Source organism: Cherax quadricarinatus, chromosome 61 (genome assembly GCF_038502225.1).
Source record: "Cherax quadricarinatus isolate ZL_2023a chromosome 61, ASM3850222v1, whole genome shotgun sequence".
NCBI lineage: Eukaryota > Metazoa > Arthropoda > Malacostraca > Decapoda > Parastacidae > Cherax > Cherax quadricarinatus.
In genome coordinates, this window is record NC_091352.1 from 6,617,999 (window position 1) to 6,637,998 (window position 20,000).

The 20,000-nt window shown below is 41.0% G+C and overlaps 1 protein-coding gene across 6 annotated transcripts in view; it reads right to left on the bottom strand.

Annotated features, from left to right (window-relative positions):
* Positions 1 to 20,000, bottom strand: part of Tmem131 (Transmembrane protein 131) — a 301,352-nt gene that overhangs the window by 89,038 nt on the left and 192,314 nt on the right. Inside the window, exons 1-2 of one of the 6 annotated variants that reach the window (XM_070098186.1) lie at positions 19,359 to 19,483; positions 882 to 1,158 (exon numbers count right to left, since the gene is read on the bottom strand). The exons of 3 other annotated variants lie outside the window; for them this stretch is intronic. In XM_070098186.1, coding sequence (XP_069954287.1) covers positions 882 to 1,083 — 202 coding nt within the window. In that variant the 5' untranslated portion in view covers positions 1,084 to 1,158; positions 19,359 to 19,483. Of the gene's footprint in view, positions 1 to 881; positions 1,159 to 19,358; positions 19,484 to 20,000 lie in introns of those variants that run through there. 2 more of the 6 variants (XM_070098184.1, XM_070098188.1) reach the window with 2 other exon arrangements.

Consider the following 20,000-nt stretch of genomic DNA (forward strand, 5'->3'; position numbering starts at 1 on the left):
ATAGAAAAACACAGTTAATATACGGATTATATTTTGATACGTGGCTGAAAGGAGAAAAAAATGAAGATAAATGTTACACATAAGAAAAGTTACAAAAATATGGCAAAAATCTTAGATTTTTTATTAAAAATGTCAGTAAAGTTGTAGATGTTAAAGAAAAAATACCTGAAATTTTACATATATTAAACAGAAATGTCATAAAAGCTGAAGAAATTATTGTAAAAGTCAGTAATGTTACACAGGTTAAACAGAAATATCATAAATGTTCCAAATATGAATCAGAAATATCATAAATGCTGCATATCTTCAACGGAAGCTGAGCCTCGACTCCTGCAACCACAATAGGAGAGGACACATTCTCTGGCTCTCAAACCATAACACGAGACCAACAACCAGCGTACACAACTGCGGAATACATGCACTGCTGAGTCACTTATGTTTACAGTTTGTAAGATGCAACAGCCCCTCACTCCCTCCTTACCCTCCCCTCAGGCTCTTCACACATGCTATCTAGTATTAGAAGTTTGTGTAGATGAATGAAACGAGGAGGTAGTAGGGTAAGGAAGGAGGCAAAGGCAGAACGGAGATGGGGAAGGGGATATTTGGTGGGAGGAGGCTACATAAGGAAAACTCTCGTGTTAAGCTAGGACATTACCAGATACGAATATTTATAAGTGTATTTTTGGTGGAGGTCAGAATGATAGATTATTGAACAGATTTATTTTAGATCTGATAAATGGATATATGAATGATTAATAAGATGATTAAACACGATTTTGAAATACCTGAAAAAGAGAGATACAGCAGCAGTACCACCACCTGAGAGAGAGTCAACAGTAAGACACAGCACATGTAAGAGCCCTCCCTATAGTGGTTCTTACCTCGTGTGTTTGAACCAAGAGTGTGCAGCAGGATGGTGTAGTCGTTCTCCACTGGGAAGTTGTCCGCAGCACACCACCACACCTCTGACATGATTACATGGGCGGCCACCACCATACCTATCACCCTCGCCACCCGCCTATTCCTCCACAACGAGGAATGGGCACCCCCGCTGCTCCTTGGGTAGTGTGGGCACCTACCCATGACTGACTAAACTGGTACTGGCCACTCCGTGTCACATTTAAGTGTTTTACTGGTCATTTGACTTCCTGTTTGGTCCTGTTCAATGTGGGGGAAATTATATATATAGGTCGTGCCGAATAGGTAAAACTGGTCAAGCAGAAAACTCATTTAAAATTAAGTCCTTTCTAAAAAAAATTTCTCTTATAGGTTTAAAGATACATTTTTTAATTTGTGTTAACGTAAAAATTAATAATTTTGTACCAAAAGAACCTTAGAAAACTTACCTAACCTTATTATAACAAGCGCAATTTAATCTAGCCTAATCCAACTAAATATATTTTAGAAAAGTTTACTATAATTTAATAATAAACAATGAAATATTAATTTTCGTTAAGTTCCGAAATTATTGCATACGGAAGTTTTCGCTTGCCTTATTCGGAAAGAGCGTTGCTATTTAAGCCAAAATTGCAAGCTTTACCTATTCGGCACGACATTATATAAATATATATATATATAAATATATATATATATATATATATATATATATATAGTATATATATATATATATATAGTATATATATATATATATATGTCGTGCCGAATAGGCAGAACTTGCGATCTTGGCTTAAATAGCAACGTTCATCTTGCCATATAGGACAAGTGAAAATTTGTGTATGCAATAATTTCGCCAAAATCATTCTGAACCTAACGAAAAAAATGTATTTCATTGTGTTTGTTTAGTATTAAATTATTGTAAACAAATCTAAAATATATTTAGTTGGGTTAGGCTAAAATAAACTGTTCTTGTTATAATAAGGTTAGGTAAATTTTCTAAAATTCTTTTGATGCAAAATTAAATTTTTTTACATTAACATTAATGAAAAAAATGTATCATTAAGCGTACAAGAGAAAATTTTAGAAAGGACTTAATTTTAAATGAGTTCTTGCTAATTGACCAGTTTTACATATTCGGCACGACACACGCAATATATATATATATATATATATATATATATATATATATATATATATATATATATATATATATATATATACACACACCGGTGATATGTGACAATAATAATCATTTGAATTCGTTACTGTCGAATAAGAGTCAATACAGTGGCTGAAATAATTCACAAAAATAAAAAAACTGAAATTTTGAAACAAAACTTGAGACAACGTTTTGGTCCATCCTCGTCCGATTACCACAACCACTATCACCACTCTCTCAGTAGTAGTACCAGTTCCTAGTAACCAGTTACCAGTAACCAGTGTACCAGTAGATGACTCACTACCAACCGTCTGTGTGAATCATTGACTGTATTCATATTGCTGCTGACCATAGCAGGATTTCAAACACCCTCGCACTGTAGACACTTGCGAGTCAGTCAAGATAGGGAGCAGAGAGAGGCAGGTCAGCTGTTGGTGCTTCCCCATACCTTCCGTTATATTATACGTACTACCAGCCTACGTGAGTATTCTTACCCCATCCACGTATCGAAAACCCACATGATAACTCAACCACCACCACACAACGTAATAAATCTTTATATACAGAACCTACTTCAGTAAGCAATAACTGCGTCTTAAATTATTCTTGACAGTTGAGACAGCCAAACTAACACCGGTGGACAGACGAAGGAACCTGGAATTTTATGATACATAATTAATGCATCATCCAGTGGATGCAACACTCCTCATCCTCAAGGAATGTGAGAAATCCAAGATGGCTGCCAAGGTAGCCCCCATTATCCACGCATATTGAAACCATCATCAATATTGAGTATTAAAACACTTTTTACCGTTAACATGTTTTTAGGTAAATAAAGTTAGCGAGTTTTCATGCTGATAGGAATGCTGGCAGGATGATGCCAAATAAATCGGATATCCAGTATGGCTGCCATCTTCATCATAAAGTAGTGGTTACCAGTAACCAAACACTCGCCTGTCCAGTGTTCTTTGCACTACGCAGGGAGAGGAAAGTTAACTAAACATTTATAGTTTCATAAAAGCATACGTTTGTCTAAGGTCAGATTCAGAGAACATCGGCTAAACTTTAAACCATGTACCTAGAGAATATGGATACTTGGATACATTAAGGATATATCCAGGGATCAACTCCCCCACGACCCAGTTCAACACCAGGCCTGCTGGTGTAGGACCAGCAGGCTATTACTTCTGAAAGCACGCAGTCCAGCGTACAAACCACAGCCCGGCTGGTCAGGAACTAATTAAGAGCCTTGTTGAGCTCGCTCTTGAAAATATCCAGACGTTTGTTGGTAATTTTCCTTATGCATGGAAGGAGGACGTTGAAGAATCGAGGACCTCTGACAGCAGTCCTCTCGTAAGTGTTCTCGTCGTGCCCCTGCTTTTTAATGGAGATATTTTGCACCGTCTGCCAAGTCTTTTGTTAGTCATACAGAGTGATTACTCAGGTTTGGGACTAATCCTTTTAGGATTTTCCATGTGTAAATTATGATGCAACTCTCTTTCACACTGATTACTGCTGCAGCTGCAGTGGATCAAATTCAGGACCTTCATATGCCCGAAAGTGAGCCCTCATCACGTTTTCTAATTAACGACTCAGCAGTCAGAGGGAAAAAGTTGTGGCAAAAGACAGTCATCTTTTCGTCGTGTCCTTGACAGCTTAACTCCGTAGTAGATACCAGACTTACTTTTGACCATAGCAAGCTGCAATGATTCCTTGATCCCTTCATAACATCTTTGTGTCAGATCTCCTGCCTTTTCCACTCGTATCCTCCTCCTCCTACAGCTTTAGTTTTATCTATGTTACGCTAACGTGCCACCATATCAACCTGTGAGCCCATGAACTAACAGCAATGATGCAGCTGCTTGTCTAAGGTTGTCAATTGTCGCACCTATTTTAACCAATTAAGATCCTGAACTTGAGGGCTCCATTACAACTGTTAAGAGGTCAGCTAGCTAGCTAGCTCGCTCGTTCATTCATTCACACTCTCACTCTCTCTCTCACTCTCTCGCTCACTCACTCTCTCGCTCGCTCACTCACTCACTCACTCACTCTCTCTCTCACTCTCTCTCTCACTCTCTCTCTCACTCTCTCTCTCACTCTCTCTCTCACTCTCTCTCTCACTCTCTCACTCACTCTCTCACTCTCTCTCTCACTCTCTCTCTCACTCTCTCTCTCACTCTCTCTCTCACTCTCTCACTCTCTCTCTCACTCTCTCTCTCACTCTCTCTCTCTCTCACTCTCTCTCTCTCTCTCACTCTCACTCACTCTCACTCTCACTCACTCTCACTCTCACTCTCACTCACTCTCACTCACTCTCACTCACTCTCACTCACTCTCACTCACTCTCACTCACTCTCACTCACTCTCACTCACTCTCACTCACTCTCACTCACTCTCACTCACTCACTCACTCTCACTCACTCTCACTCACTCTCACTCACTCTCACTCACTCTCACTCACTCTCACTCACTCTCACTCACTCTCACTCACTCTCACTCACTCTCACTCACTCTCTCACACTCTCTCACACTCTCTCACACTCTCTCACACTCTCTCACACTCTCACACTCTCTCACACTCTCTCACACTCTCTCACACTCTCTCACACTCTCTCACACTCTCTCACACTCTCTCACACTCTCTCACACTCTCTCACACTCTCTCACACTCTCTCACACTCTCTCACACTCTCTCACACTCTCACACTCTCTCACACTCTCTCACACTCTCTCACACTCTCTCACACTCTCTCACACTCTCTCACACTCTCTCACTCTCTCTCACTCTCTCACACTCTCTCACACTCTCTCACACTCTCTCACACTCTCTCACACTCTCACACTCTCACACTCTCTCACACACTCTCACACACTCTCACACACTCTCACACACTCTCACACACTCTCACACACTCTCACACACTCTCACACACTCACACACTCTCTCACACTCTCACTCTCTCACACTCTCTCTCACTCTCACTCTCTCACTCTCAACCTGTTGCCATCATGGGGAAAATCTTCATGTTCAAACTCTGTTGTAGACAGCTATATGGCAACACTTCAAAATCTACTGATTTTGAATTCTTGAACTTTCTACACGGATTCGGTTGTGCTTTTTTTTTCAGAGGAACAATTTTCGATTAGATTTCCGACATTTGGAACTTTTATGGTATAATACCGGAATGCAAGGTGGTGCAGACTCCTGAATATCTTCCTTCTCGAGTCTTAATTGTGGAATTGTTTTGACTGTCGTGAGTCTGAGGATAGAGTAGGTTGACTGTAGCCTACTGGCTGGAGAAATACATCGAAAATACACGCAATTGCTTGCACTAGCCGAATACCTGAAAAACGACCACCACTCAATGACTGCTGCTCATACTTTAAATCGCAAGATTTCACAGGAACAAGAAACACCAAGGTCATGGCATTCTTCAGTAAAGTATTAAGTATAACATTGACTTTGTTTGGGTATTGGGGAGTTTGTGACTGCATATGTGACGATATTCTCAATTACAATTGAAGGCAGTGAGTACTCAAGCGTTAAATATTTTCTAAAAGTGAGAGTAGTAGCAAGTCTCATTATCTAAGTGGATGGTGTAGTCATTAGTGGTAAAACAATCTCTACATGCAGGATTTTTTAAACAAATATTCCCCCGACCATGACATCGTCTTGAACAAGACTGAGCACACTGTAAAAAGTAAAGACAAGATGAACATACTAAACAGGAGAAACTGACTAAATTTGGTATCTAAATGCTTCTGCAGTCTTGGTAAGACATTTTTGCGACAAACATTCCGACCCTGTGATAAATAACATTCATACCCATCAACTTGCAAGTCCAAATATTAAATTGTCACTGCCGTCTTCTAAACTCTTACTGATTGAAGAATCGTTATATTTGCTGTCACCTGAATCAGTCATGAATCTCTCGTGAACGTTATGGAAACAGGCATCTGCTGCATGCAAGTCACTGACACCATCTTGCCGTCTCCTCTCAACTTGGTCTGCCCAATCATCACTTCGTTTACTAGAATAAGAATCGAATCTTTGAAGCGCTGCTCAGTTCCTGGGGTTCCATTTCTATAAAGATGTGACGTTTCCCGCCTAGAAGGATTACGGGGTTATGTTCCAGCCTGAATGTTTCCACAAAATTTATTACTATCTAATAGTTATAATTATAATCATAATTTTTAAAAGTGTGGACCGGTAAGCCACTGGAAGGCCTCCGTCAGATGACCATAAGCTCTAGTGACGGATCTAGCAACACCCACTAAATTAACAATTTAGACATATTAAGGATTTAAATTCTGCTAAAAAAAAAAAAGAATAATGCACCATAAACTTTATGGTTCACAAAAAAAGGCGTTGTCAGCCATTACCAGTGTTAAATTTACAGACATACAAAGACTGCTGTTTTAAATAATTTATATGAACCGCTTGAGTCTGCTCAATTGAGTGGAGACTCGATCCTCTGTCCGCTAAGTACGAAACATTAATTTACGAATAATTTTTGTTATACATGAATGGGTGCATGCCGAAGGGTGTACATGGGCGTGGGTGTACGTACATGTGCGGACGTGTATGCAGACTAACGCTGTACCACAAGAACATATAAACAAAGAAGTGCTGAGGAACGAGCTACGTCAGCAGTGCTGGAGCAATCAATACCAGGCACAGTGCATGGTGGACCGAGAGGTCATAATACTTATTAACCTCTCCCACTCACTCTCACAACAGTTCTCACCCTAACCTACACTACATGCAACACACCCTTCCAAACACCACCACTTACACGTGCAACACACCCTTCCAAACACCACCACTAACACGTGCAACACACCCTTCCAAACACCACCACTAACACGTGCAACACACCCTTCCAAACACCACCACTTACACGTGCAACACACCCTTCCAAACACCACCACTAACACGTGCAACACACCCTTCCAAACACCACCACTAACACATGCAACACACCCTTCCAAACACCACCACTAACACGTGCAACACACCCTTCCAAACACCACCACTTACACGTGCAACACACCCTTCCAAACACCACCACTTACACGTGCAACACACCCTTCCAAACACCACCACTAACACGTGCAACACACCCTTCCAAACACCACCACTAACACGTGCAACACACCCTTCCAAACACCACCACTAACACGTGCAACACACCCTTCCAAACACCACCACTAACACATGCAACACACCCTTCCCCTCACCGCCACATTCTCACTCCTCTTGTTCTATAATTCAACAGAAATCTGACAAATGTGTGCCAATAAAAGCGTTTTTTTATAACAAAACTGCCCAGGTAAAATATAAATAACGTCACAGGAATACACAATTATATGATTTATAGTTGTTTAATACACCTGGTGACTACCCGAGGTCATTATGGCTAGTACTTGTACACATTACGGTGTGTTGAACATACAGTAGCCTGTACACATTACGTTCTGTGTTGAACATGCAGTAACCTGTACACATTACGTTCTGTGTTGAACATGCAGTAACCTGTACACATTACGTTCTGTGTTGAACATGCAGTAACCTGTACACATTACGTTCTGTGTTGAACATACAGTAACCTGTACACATTACGTTCTGTGTTGAACATACAGTAACCTGTACATATTGCGTTCTGTGTTGAACATACAGTAACCTGTACACATTAAGGTGTGTTGAACATACAGTAACCTGTACACGTTACGTCTGTAATGAATCAGAGTATTCACAGTTGTTCCCTGTGATGAACATGTCTGACCTGATTTGCAGTTGTGGCCTTTACAAACATTCCCATTAAATCCGAGTGGAGAATCCTTATTTCTATTAAGCCCAGTGGTTAACACAACTGGCTGGTAAGTCTAGGACAGCAAAACAGTGGGTTAAATCACTAAATTGACTTTAAAGGTGTCTGGACTTATGACTGCTAAACACAGAATCATTCCACTTAGACAACACTAGTGTAGAGTAGGATGCTCTTGCATTTCGCAACTGATAACCCATTACGACAAAGTTTCGGATGTACCAGATACTTTATAAAAGTCCTCGACATGTGTTGACACCGTTGTATAAAGGTTACAAAATGCATATACATACAATAAGTCGACAAGCTTTGTAATAAATGGTGCCCAGAATACAACGGTCAACGAAGTCAAATTATAACTAGCCACAGTGAAGAAGTGTCTACCTATTGTGTGATCCTCAAGGACTGACAGCAGCCATTCCTTAAGGACATGATTTCCCTTTCCCACGGATGAAACATACCTACCTTTATGACCCATACAAGTTAAGCCTTCCCATGAATGTAAATTAATAATAATAATAATAATATCTCATATCTGACGTAGGCAACGATATAAATCACAGCAGTGAAGGAAGTTGTAATATTTTAAATATCCTTCGGAGTGTTTACTAGCATTTGTAAGTTATCCCTGAAGTACACAGCGAGTCTCCAAGCCTATGTCAACCAAGTCTCCCAGTGTCTACACAAAACTAAGTGAATTTCAGCGTTTACAAATTTCTACTACTCCGCTTCAGACAAAAAATGAAGCATTGTAGATGAATTGTTCAGAGAGCCGACATGTTGTTGAATTAGACACATGTGTAGCTCTTGGGTATCTTTATTGAGGAAACGTTTCGCCACACAGTGGCTTCATCAGTCCATACAAAGGAGAAACTTGAAGAACAGGAGGAGAATGAGGTAATCAGTCCCTCAGCCTTGAGTCGATGTGGTCAGTCCATCAAGATTGATGGACTGACCACATCGACTCAAGGCTGAGGGACTGATTACCTCATTCTCCTCCTGTTCTTCAAGTTTCTCCTTTGTATGGACTGATGAAGCCACTGTGTGGCGAAACGTTTCCTCAATAAAGAAACCCAAGAGTTGCACATGTGTCTAATTCAACAAAAAATGAAACAGGAGAAAATGAAATAAAAATCACTTGACAGAACGAAAAAAACAGTCAAGACCCAGGAGTCATAATCCGAAAGCTTCTATACTAACAGAACGATATTTTTATCCCATTTGTAAGGTAAATGATAGTATTATTTATTCTTGTTAGTTGAAGATTGAGACACTTATGCAGCATATGGGAATCTTTATTCAGGATTCCCATATGCTGCGTAAGTGTCTCAATCTTCAACTTGTCGGTTTTTCAAACCATTCATCACATTCTTGTTAGTCAACCTAAGACAATGACGTTATTGCAATACACTTGTACACTCTTGGTTGATTATTATTGTGCACTAACAAAACTGCAAAACTGAGAATTTTCAATTCTCATATAAATAGTTAAAAAATATATTGTTAGGAATGCCTCAAATCCATCAAACTGTACTCGATGGTGAGTAGAGAAAAAATATATCAATGTAAACGTGAAATATGCAAGAGTACCAACAACCAGTAATGTGGTAAGTCATGAGACCTGGAGTAGAACCAGGTCCTGGGCAAGGGAGGTGATAATCCTCGACATCACAATACCACTCCCTCCAACATACATTACTCTTGTCTGCAATTTTATGCCCTTCCCTCACCCTGTAGTGCCTGCGTTCGAGTCAAGTTTGGTTAGCACTTATTGATCAGGTCAACAACCAGGAGAAATGGTCGGAGACATGATCACAATAATCCATACCCTGAATCAACAAGTAGACTTTACAATATCATTTTTTTTCAACACAACATGCTGTATGAAGCATTAAGGCCACTAAAAGTATACTGGGTGCCGACACACTAGTATACTGCTTGGCCGACCCACTAACACATGGCAGCAATACACAGATGATCCACTGGGACGTTAGGAAGTCCTTCAGTCCCTAACCTACGCACAGAAATCACTCCCTAGTAAAGCAAAAGACTGGGCAGGCGTTGCAAAATACCCCCAATGAAAAGTAGGGGCGCCATTAGTACACTAAGAAAACATAATGAGTGTCCGGAGCCCAAGACTGTTCAACAGCCTCCCACCAGTTATAAGGGGAATTACCAATAGGCCCCTCGCTGCCTTCAAGAGGGAGCTGGACAGATACTTAGTAACGGATCAGCCGGGCTGTGGTTCGTATGTTGGACTACGTGCGGCCAGCAGTAACAGCCTGGTTGATTAGGCCCTAATCCACCAGGAGGCCTGGTCGTGGACCGGGCCGCGGGGGCGTTAATCCCCTTAATACCCTCCAGGTAGGTAGGGTGGAGTGGAGCACAGTAGAAGTGGTGGACGCAAACACTGAACACAATTTCAATAGAAAATATCGGATCTTGGAGGACAGAATTAGGTCAAAACCGAGCAATAAGAGTCGAGAGGCGGGGGCCAGAAGCTATGACACCAACAGAAACAATTGACTACAGTGAGAAGATAATCTCGACCAAAACGAGTTTCAGCAGCACCTCACCGCTGTCCAGTGCACACAAAACTAACCTCTGCCAACCCAACCAGCCAGCCAGCACACATCACATCAGCAGGTCTTACACACTCACTCACTCCCTCCGTGATCACAACAGGTCGTGATCAGGTTTGTCCAGATGGGGCACCTGCACCACACCAGTTGCCATCGTAACCCCCTCCGCTCCCCCGCCCCCCATTACCCATCCTCGTCGCGCACTCCTATTTGGGTGCCATGTGGCTCGGATGATAGTGCACACAGCTCACATACTGAGCGTCCATGGCTCGATCCCTGGCACGGGTGGAAACGTTGGGCATGTTTCCTTACACCTGCTGCCCTTGTTCACCTTGCAACAAGCAGGTACCTGGGTGTTAGTTGAATGGTGTGGGTCGCATCCTTTTTGACAAGACTGAAGGACCACAATGGAAATAAGACAGTCCTCGATGACTCACTAACTTTAATTAGGATGTCCAAGCAAATATAGTCACAGGTAACGTCCTTGCTGAATTTGCTTGAACCTCCTTTTTTCTGCATTATTGCAAGCTCCTGATGATGTGCTGATCGCAACACGAAAGACCTATATCTATTATTCAACTCCCATCGTTGTTATTTTACACACACACACACACACACACACACACACAATATGATTGACGAAATCACAATAAAACGCCTGATTGCAATTTTAAAAAATACCAGTGAAAATGGGAAATAAAACCTGAGTGCTTTCATGTGCTCTCACACATCTTCAAAGGAATGTGTAAGCACATGAAAGCACTCAGGTTTTGTTTCCTATTTTCACTGTGGTATTTTGTCATATGTTACGACGCATGTTTGTAGCTTACATTCCATACCAGCGTTGAAGGGACTTCTAACATTCCTAGTTTTGGTTCTTGAGGGTTCTCTATACATTCGCCTGTCTGTAAAAGGGGTTATTACCATGCCACAATATTCCAGTCTAGATCATGGGTTCGGCATCGCCTCCTTTTAAAGGTTCTAGTTATCCTGCTTATCAATACCTATCGCCAGCGCTCTCCTTCAAGAGTCAATTTGTAAAAGGACTAAGTACTATACAGAATTAAATATTAAGTTAAATTACGTGACCAGGGACTAGATGAAGGGTAGAAGTTTCAACCCCTGCGACTAACTAGGGAAATACACACACGCATAAGACTGGGTTCAGGCACCAGCTGTCTCAGCCGGACATCCTTTGTGTTATCTCGCATAACTTATGACCTTTATTTTGCTACACCAGCACCACTATCATGCCCCGTGACCACCATGTAATAATTATCTTCACAACCATACCACCATCCTCCCCGTGACCACCATATAATCACCTTCACAAGCAACCCACTCACCACAACTATCACCACCGTCTCTATCTCAAGTACCCCCCCCCGTAATCATCCCTATCCATTCCACACATTCACAACTAATAATAACTACAGTGCATTTAAATACTTATTGATGTACCATGAATTTAAATGTTGTTAAAGTACAGTGAACTGTGGTTAAAGTACCGTGCGGTTTTAAATACTGATATCAATAGGTTTAAATAAAATGTTAATATTTTAACTATATCCTTGGTGTCTTTCATACATTATAGCAAACAAAGTACAGTATATTCAATAAAAACTATTTGTTATGTGTAAATAATCCAAGATGGATACACGATGATGAACTTAGGCAGCAAGCACGGGACTACTCTCCGCTGGACACCACAAACACCGTAACCTCATGAAATATTAACCTGAGATTTGGCTTAAGCAACGTGGCGGTCAGTGGTAGGCGTCGCCACACACCACCAATCACAAGGAAGACAGCACGTGACGTCATGACACGCCCCTCAACCCCCCTCAAAAAACCACAGTATTAACACCTCCGTGATATGGCCATTTTTTTTTTATTATCACACTGGCCGATTCCCACCAAGGCAGGGTGGCCCGAAAAAGAAAAACTTTCACCATCATTCACTCCATCACTGTCTTGCCAGAAGGGTGCTTTACACTACAGTTTTTAAACTGCAACATTAACACCCCTCCTTCAGAGTGCAGGCACTGTACTTCCCTTCTCCAGGACTCAAGTCCGGCCTGCCGGTTTCCCTGAACCCCTTCACAAATGTTACTTTGCTCACACTCCAACAGCACGTCAAGTATTAAAAACCATTTGTCTCCATTCACTCCTATCAAACACGCTCACGCATGCCTGCTGGAAGTCCAAGCCCCTCGCACACAAAACCTCCTTTACCCCCTCCCTCCAACCTTTCCTAGGCCGACCCCAACCCTGCCTTCCTTCCACTACAGACTGATACACTCTTGAAGTCATTCTGTTTCGCTCCATTCTCTCTACATGTCCGAACCACCTCAACAACCCTTCCTCAGCCCTCTGGACAACAGTTTTGGTAATCCCGCACCTCCTCCTAACTTCCAAACTATGAATTCTCTGCATTATATTCACACCACACATTGCCCTCAAACATGACATCTCCACTGCCTCCAGCCTTCTCCTCGCTGCAACATTCATCATCCATGCTTCACACCCATATAAGAGCGTTGGTAAAACTATACTCTCATACATTCCCCTCTTTGCCTCCAAGGACAAAGTTCTTTGTCTCCACACACTCCTAAGTGCACCACTCACCCTTTTCCCGTCATCAATTCTATGATTCACCTCATCTTTCATAGACCCATCCGCTGACACGTCCACTCCCAAATATCTGAATACATTCACCTCCTCCATACCCTGTCCCTCCAATCTGATATCCAATCTTTCATCACCTAATCTTTTTATCCTCATAACCTTACTGTTTCCTGTATTCACTTTTAATTTTCTTCTTTTGCATACCCTACCAAATTCATCCACCAATCTCTGCAACTTCTCTTCAGAATCTCCAAAGAGCACAGTGTCATCAGCAAAGAGCAACTGTGACAACTCCCACTTTATGTGTGATTCTTTATCTTTTAACTCCACGCCTCTTGCCAAGACCCTCGCATTTACTTCTCTTACAACCCCATCTATAAATATATTAAACAACCACGGTGACATCACACATCCTTGTCTAAGGCCTACTTTTACTGGGAAATAATTTCCCTCTTTCCTACATACTCTAACTTGAGCCTCACTATCCTCGTAAAAACTCTTCACTGCTTTCAGTAACCTACCTCCTACACCATACACCTGCAACATCTGCCACATTGCCCCCCTATCCACCCTGTCATACGCCTTTTCCAAATCCATAAATGCCACAAAGACCTCTTTAGCCTTATCTAAATACTGTTCACTTATGTGTTTCACTGTAAACACCTGGTCCACACACCCCCTACCTTTCCTAAAGCCTCCTTGTTCATCTGCTATCCTATTCTCCGTCTTACTCTTAATTCTTTCAATAATAACTACCATACACTTTACCAGGTACACTCAACAAACTTATCCCCCTATAATTTTTGCACTTTTTTTTTGTCCCCGTTGCCTTTATACAAAGGAACTATGCATGCTCTCTGCCAATCCCTAGGTACCTTACCCTCTTCCATACATTTATTAAATAATTGCACCAACCACTCCAAAACTATATCCCCACCTGCTTTTAACATTTCTATCTTTATCCCATCAATCCCGGCCGCCTTACCCCCTTTCATTTTACCTACTGCCTCATGAACTTCCCCCACACTCACAACTGGCTCTTCCTCACTCCTACAATATGTTATTCCTCCTTGCCCTATACACGAAATCACAGCTTCCCTATCTTCATCAACATTTAACAATTCCTCAAAATATTCCCTCCATCTTCCCAATACCTCTAACTCTCCATTTAATAACTCTCCTCTATTTTTAACTGACAAATCCATTTGTTCTCTAGGCTTCCTTAACTTGTTAATCTCACTCCAAAACTTTTTCTTATTTTCAACAAAATTTGTTGATAACATCTCACCCACTCTCTCATTTGCTCTCTTTTTACATTGCTTCACCACTCTCTTAATCTCTCTCTCTTTCTCCATATACTCTTCCCTCCTTGCATCACTTCTACTTTGTAAAAATTTCTCATATACTAACTTTTTCTCCCTTACTACTCTCTTTACATCATCATTCCACCAATCGCTCCTCTTCCCTCCCACACCCACCTTCCTGTAACCACAAACTTCTGCTGAACACTCTAACACTACATTTTTAAACCTACCCCATACCTCTTCGACCCCATTGCCTATGCTCTCATTAGCCCATCTATCCTCCAATAGCTGTTTATATCTTACCCTAACTGCCTCCTCTTTTAGTTTATAAACCTTCACCTCTCTCTTCCCCGATGCTTCTATTCTCCTTGTATCCCATCTACCTTTTACTCTCAGTGTAGCTACAACTAAAAAGTGATCTGATATATCTGTGGCCCCTCTATAAACATGTACATCCTGAAGTCTACTCAACAGTCTTTTATCTACCAATACATAATCCAACAAACTACTGTCATTTCGCCCTACATCATATCTTGTATACTTATTTATCCTCTTTTTCTTAAAATATGTATTACCTATAACTAAACCCCTTTCTATACAAAGTTCAATCAAAGGGCTCCCATTATCATTTACACCTGGCACCCCAAACTTACCTACCACACCCTCTCTAAAAGTTTCTCCTACTTTAGCATTCAGGTCCCCTACCACAATTACTCTCACTTGGTTCAAAGGCTCCTATACATTCACTTAACATCTCCCAAAATCTCTCTCTCTCTCCTCTGCATTCCTCTCTTCTCCAGGTGCATACACGATTATTATGACCCACTTCTCACATCCAACCTTTACTTTAATCCACATAATTCTTGAATTTACACATTCATATTCTCTTTTCTCCTTCCATAACTGATCATTCAACATTACTACTACCCCTTCCTTTGCTCTAACTCTCTCAGATACTCCAGATTTAATCCCATTTATTTCCCCCCACCGAAACTCCCCTACCCCCTTCAGCTTTGTTTCGCTTAGGGCCAGGACATCCAACTTCTTTTCATTCATAACATCAGCAATCATCTGTTTCTTGTCATCCGCACTACATCCACGCACATTTAAGCATCCCAGTTTTATAAAGTTTTTCTTCTGTTTTTTAGTAAATGTCTACAGGAGAAGGGGTTACTAGCCCATTGCTCCCGGCATTTTAGTCGCCTCATACGACACACATGGCTTACGGAGGAAAGATTCTTTTCCACTTCCCCATGGACAATAGAAGAAATAAAGAACAAGAGCTATTTAGAAAAAGGAGAAAAACCTAGATGTATATATATATATATATATATATATATATATATATATATATATATATATATATATATATATATATATAATATATATAATATATATACGCATGTGCGTGTCTGTGAAGTGTGACCAAAGTGTAAGTTGGAGTAGCAAGATATCCCTGTTATCTACCGTGTTTATGAGACAGAAAAAGAAACCAGCAATCCTACCATCATGCAAAACAGTTACAGGTTTCTGTTTCACAGTCATCTGGCAGGACGGTAGTACTTCCCTGGGTGGTTGCTGTCTACTAACCTACTACACATGGCCATGTTGTGGCAAATTGTCACTGGCTAGTCAGGTAGGTAGGTTTGTTTGTTTGTCAGGAAACAGGACAAGTGTTTCCTGACGCAGGTCTTGTATAACAACCCACAGCTGGAGCTTTTGGTCATCTGAGGACTTCCGCTGGCTTACCGGTCCACCTCTTTAAAAATCAAGGTTATGATTATAACCATTATTTTCTAATTAGTTATTACTGGCTAGTCAGGTCTTAACGTGACCTGATATGGGAAATAATACGTTCCTACATCACAATCTAACCCCTCCCCTTCTTTCCCAACCCAATTTCCCCACCCTTTTCCCCAAAACAAAATCCCTTCGTTTTCCTATTTTCTGGAAGGAAGTGTCGGTGGTAATGTTGTAAGTGTATCCTAAACAGCAGAGAGCACTTCCTGGGATGACTGACCTTGCGCTAGGGTGAGGATATATATAGTTTAGGGGCAACGAGGGGAGGGAGAGAAGGTATAAATGAGTATAAACTGTTAAGGTAGGCAAGGAAAAGAAAATTTCTCTCTACTTCCTTCCAGGTACAGCTTGGGAGGTTTGAAGCATCATAACAGTGAGTGTTTGAATGGATACGTGCAATGAAAGTTCTCTCTACATTCTCCAGGCTTGCAATTTCACTTGCCTTAAATGGTTACTGTTGGTTGGTGTTAAACATTACAGTAGAACATTACACATGAACAACATTACACTAAAGCAACATTGCACTAAAACATTACACTAGAACAGTACACTAGAGAAAACAAGTTCTGCCTTTAAGAATATCGTCATTGCCTTCACGTCTCTATTTTCAAGGTTCCTGGACATATTACAATCTTCCTTGCAAGTGTGGATAACAACACTGCTGTGATACTTAAACTTAAAATCTTCTGACAGCATAATTTACTTCTAGTCATTATGTCTTCAATTTTTGCTTACCGGAGGAACTGCAATTTGTCCTTGTTGATCATTATTTTTTGTGGTATAAAGGAAGACTTGGTCTGTGTCAACCTTGGAGGAGAGATGTCTCTCAGCACAAATTCTAGTCTCGTCAACAATGAGTATTATACTCGAAGAAAGAATAGAATGGGGGAGGGTAAGGAGGGAGGAGGAAGAATCAGGGAGGAAGGGAGGGTGAAGAAGTGAGTATGGAGAAGAAAACGTAAAGGAGGCTATTACCAGAGAAAACGAGATGCGAGATGGGTAATGCAATCATGAGAGGAAATGCCACGTTGAGACAGTTTCCAAGAAATGGCGTCAAAAGTTGCCACGACGACACACTATACTCAAGAAGACAGGAAACTTCACACCACAATACACGACAGGAAACGATTTAACTACAAGTCACAACATTGCAAAACGAAACAAGGAATGACATTACTAAACACACGGCCTTGTATCATAAAACTAAACACTTCTGCAGAGCCTAATAAAGAAAAGAGAGAATACAATACAGAAGAGGACCTTATGTTAGGAAGTACTTTTTCAGCCCTGGATGGCGAGGTCTGAAATACCTCCTGCCTTAAAGAATAGAAGAAATGTTTGGGAGCGATGGACATTGATGGATAACAGGAGAAAATCAAACGCTGTCTGGAGGAGCAACACTTGCTGCCAAGCCTCGCAGGCACCTTGCAATAATTCAGTGCCCCTTCCCCCTCGTTCCTTTCTTTCAGGGGTCCGTGGCCAACATGTTAAGAATGACTGTCCTAGTGTGAGAGTCCAAGTGTTGTGAAGAGTACCTGGCGCTCTTTGTTAACAAAAGTTCTCCTAGCCAACTTATAACTTTCTTGTCCTTGGTTATATTTACTTTGTTTTCTACACACTATGTACATTAGTTTCAGTTTTCTCTATCGCAGTAGTTGAAATCTGTCACCGATAAACATGTTTTCCTTCACACACCGGAAGACTTACATCTGATAGTAAATTTTCGTTCTCTTATACAATACAGTTAATATAACTTTAGTTTTATGCACAAACAACGATACCAAACTACTATATTCTTTGTCTATATTATGACGATGAGAAACAGTAAGGGTACCATAATCGTACCTTGTAGAACTCTGATGAGAAACATTTAGGGTATCATGATCGTACCTTGTATACTATGAGGACGAGAAACAGCGAAGGTACCATGATCGTACCTTGTAGTACCAAACTGCCAGTGAACCTCATTTTAAAGACTATCAGTCCATGGTCACATTCCTATTTGGAGTGACATCTGAACTGTCGTAACTGCGCGCCTCTGCAAAGACAGTGAAGTTGATTCAAGTACAAAACACCACACTAAATCACGACAGTGATAACGTATTGAAAGTGCAAACACACGGTGTTACGCTAAAAATAACCAGATCAAGACTGAACAATTTATATATATAGTACATATGCCGAATAGGTAAAACTTGCGATTTGGCTTAAATAGCAACGCTCTTTTTTGCCGAATACGGCAAGCTAAAATTTATGTATGCAATAATTGTGCAAAAATCATCCTGAACCTAACGAAAAAATATATTTGTTTATTATTAAATTGTAATCTAATATATATATATATATATATATATATATATATATATATATATATATATATATATATATACACACACACACAAAGCGTCCCATATAAACGTCCTTCCTGCCTATGTTTCAGATTCATCTAGATTAATTAAGGTGGTGGCTAGCACCACCTCTGCCGAGGGACTGATTACCTCGTGTTTTACTGTCTTCAGTTACAACACCTTCAAATAACCTATACACTGAACAGGAAAAAGAGTCACGTTTGGCGAAACGTCTTATTCATCAACTTCTCCACAGAATATACGTATGTCATTAGTGCTTCAGTAGGAACAGACGTCTGATCACTGTTACTGCGACCCTTGGAATAATCAAAATGTACTGCAATATATTATTTACGCACCCCACTCTTATTAAAATGCAAGAGTCTCTCTAGAAGAGATGGAGTAACAAGATTCCCAGCTCAGACATCAAACAAGAGTTCACCTGTATGCTTTCACTTTCTTGTGACGATCACACTAACGGCGACGTTGAAACACGACATGGAAGGGGATAATATTCAGACAGGTCAGAAACCAGGAGACCCAGTCAGGCACCTAATCGCAGGAGCGATAACCCCTGGAAGCAACAGCTTATAGACAACAGGTATGTAGGCATTGATGGGAGTAAGGATAAAACGTATGCAAAGACTGGTATGCACATCAAGCTTTTATCTGTCCATAAAAAGATTGTCCTGCCTACTTGTCATTGTCCACACACCTGTCTGAATACTTTTTCTACACACCTGCCTGTGTTAAAATCTTCGAACTAAAATACAAAAATACACTGGAGTTAATTCGAGTACAAAACAACATACCAAAACGTGACACTGATAATGTATTGAAGTGTAAACACACGGGCGACGGTGTTACGCTTAAAAAATAACCAGATAAAGACTGAGCAAATAAGCGAAAGACAAGAAAGAATAAGCTGACGCACTACTGCCAGCCAACGACACACTATCGTGAACAAGCCACATCTCTCTCACACACACACACACACACACACACACACACACACACACACACACACACACACACACACACACACACACACACACACACAGGAAACTCCCTTATCAGTTGCTGCTTGTGCTGCTCTGACGCAAAGCTCCAAGATCCTAAGCTTCAACACATTTTTCCCTATGCTCACTTTAAGCAAGGATGACTATCACCCCCATCCCCAAGAGGAGGTAGCCAGATTGTACTTAGGGTTTCATCAGGTAATCAGCCTGGTTATTTCACTTCAGCAGTGATCCAGACTGTAGTTAGTTATGAGTAGATAGCCGTAAGTGGACTAAGATCTTGGTCTTGTGCTATCTGCCTTTCCCATGTACTCTATGTATCCTTACTACAATACTCCCCGTACCTTCACGAATCCCGTACTTTTACACGTCTCCTGCTCTTTCCTCTTACCTTTTAACCTAAGCTTTAATGTGGACTCGTTCCACCCGCTTTAA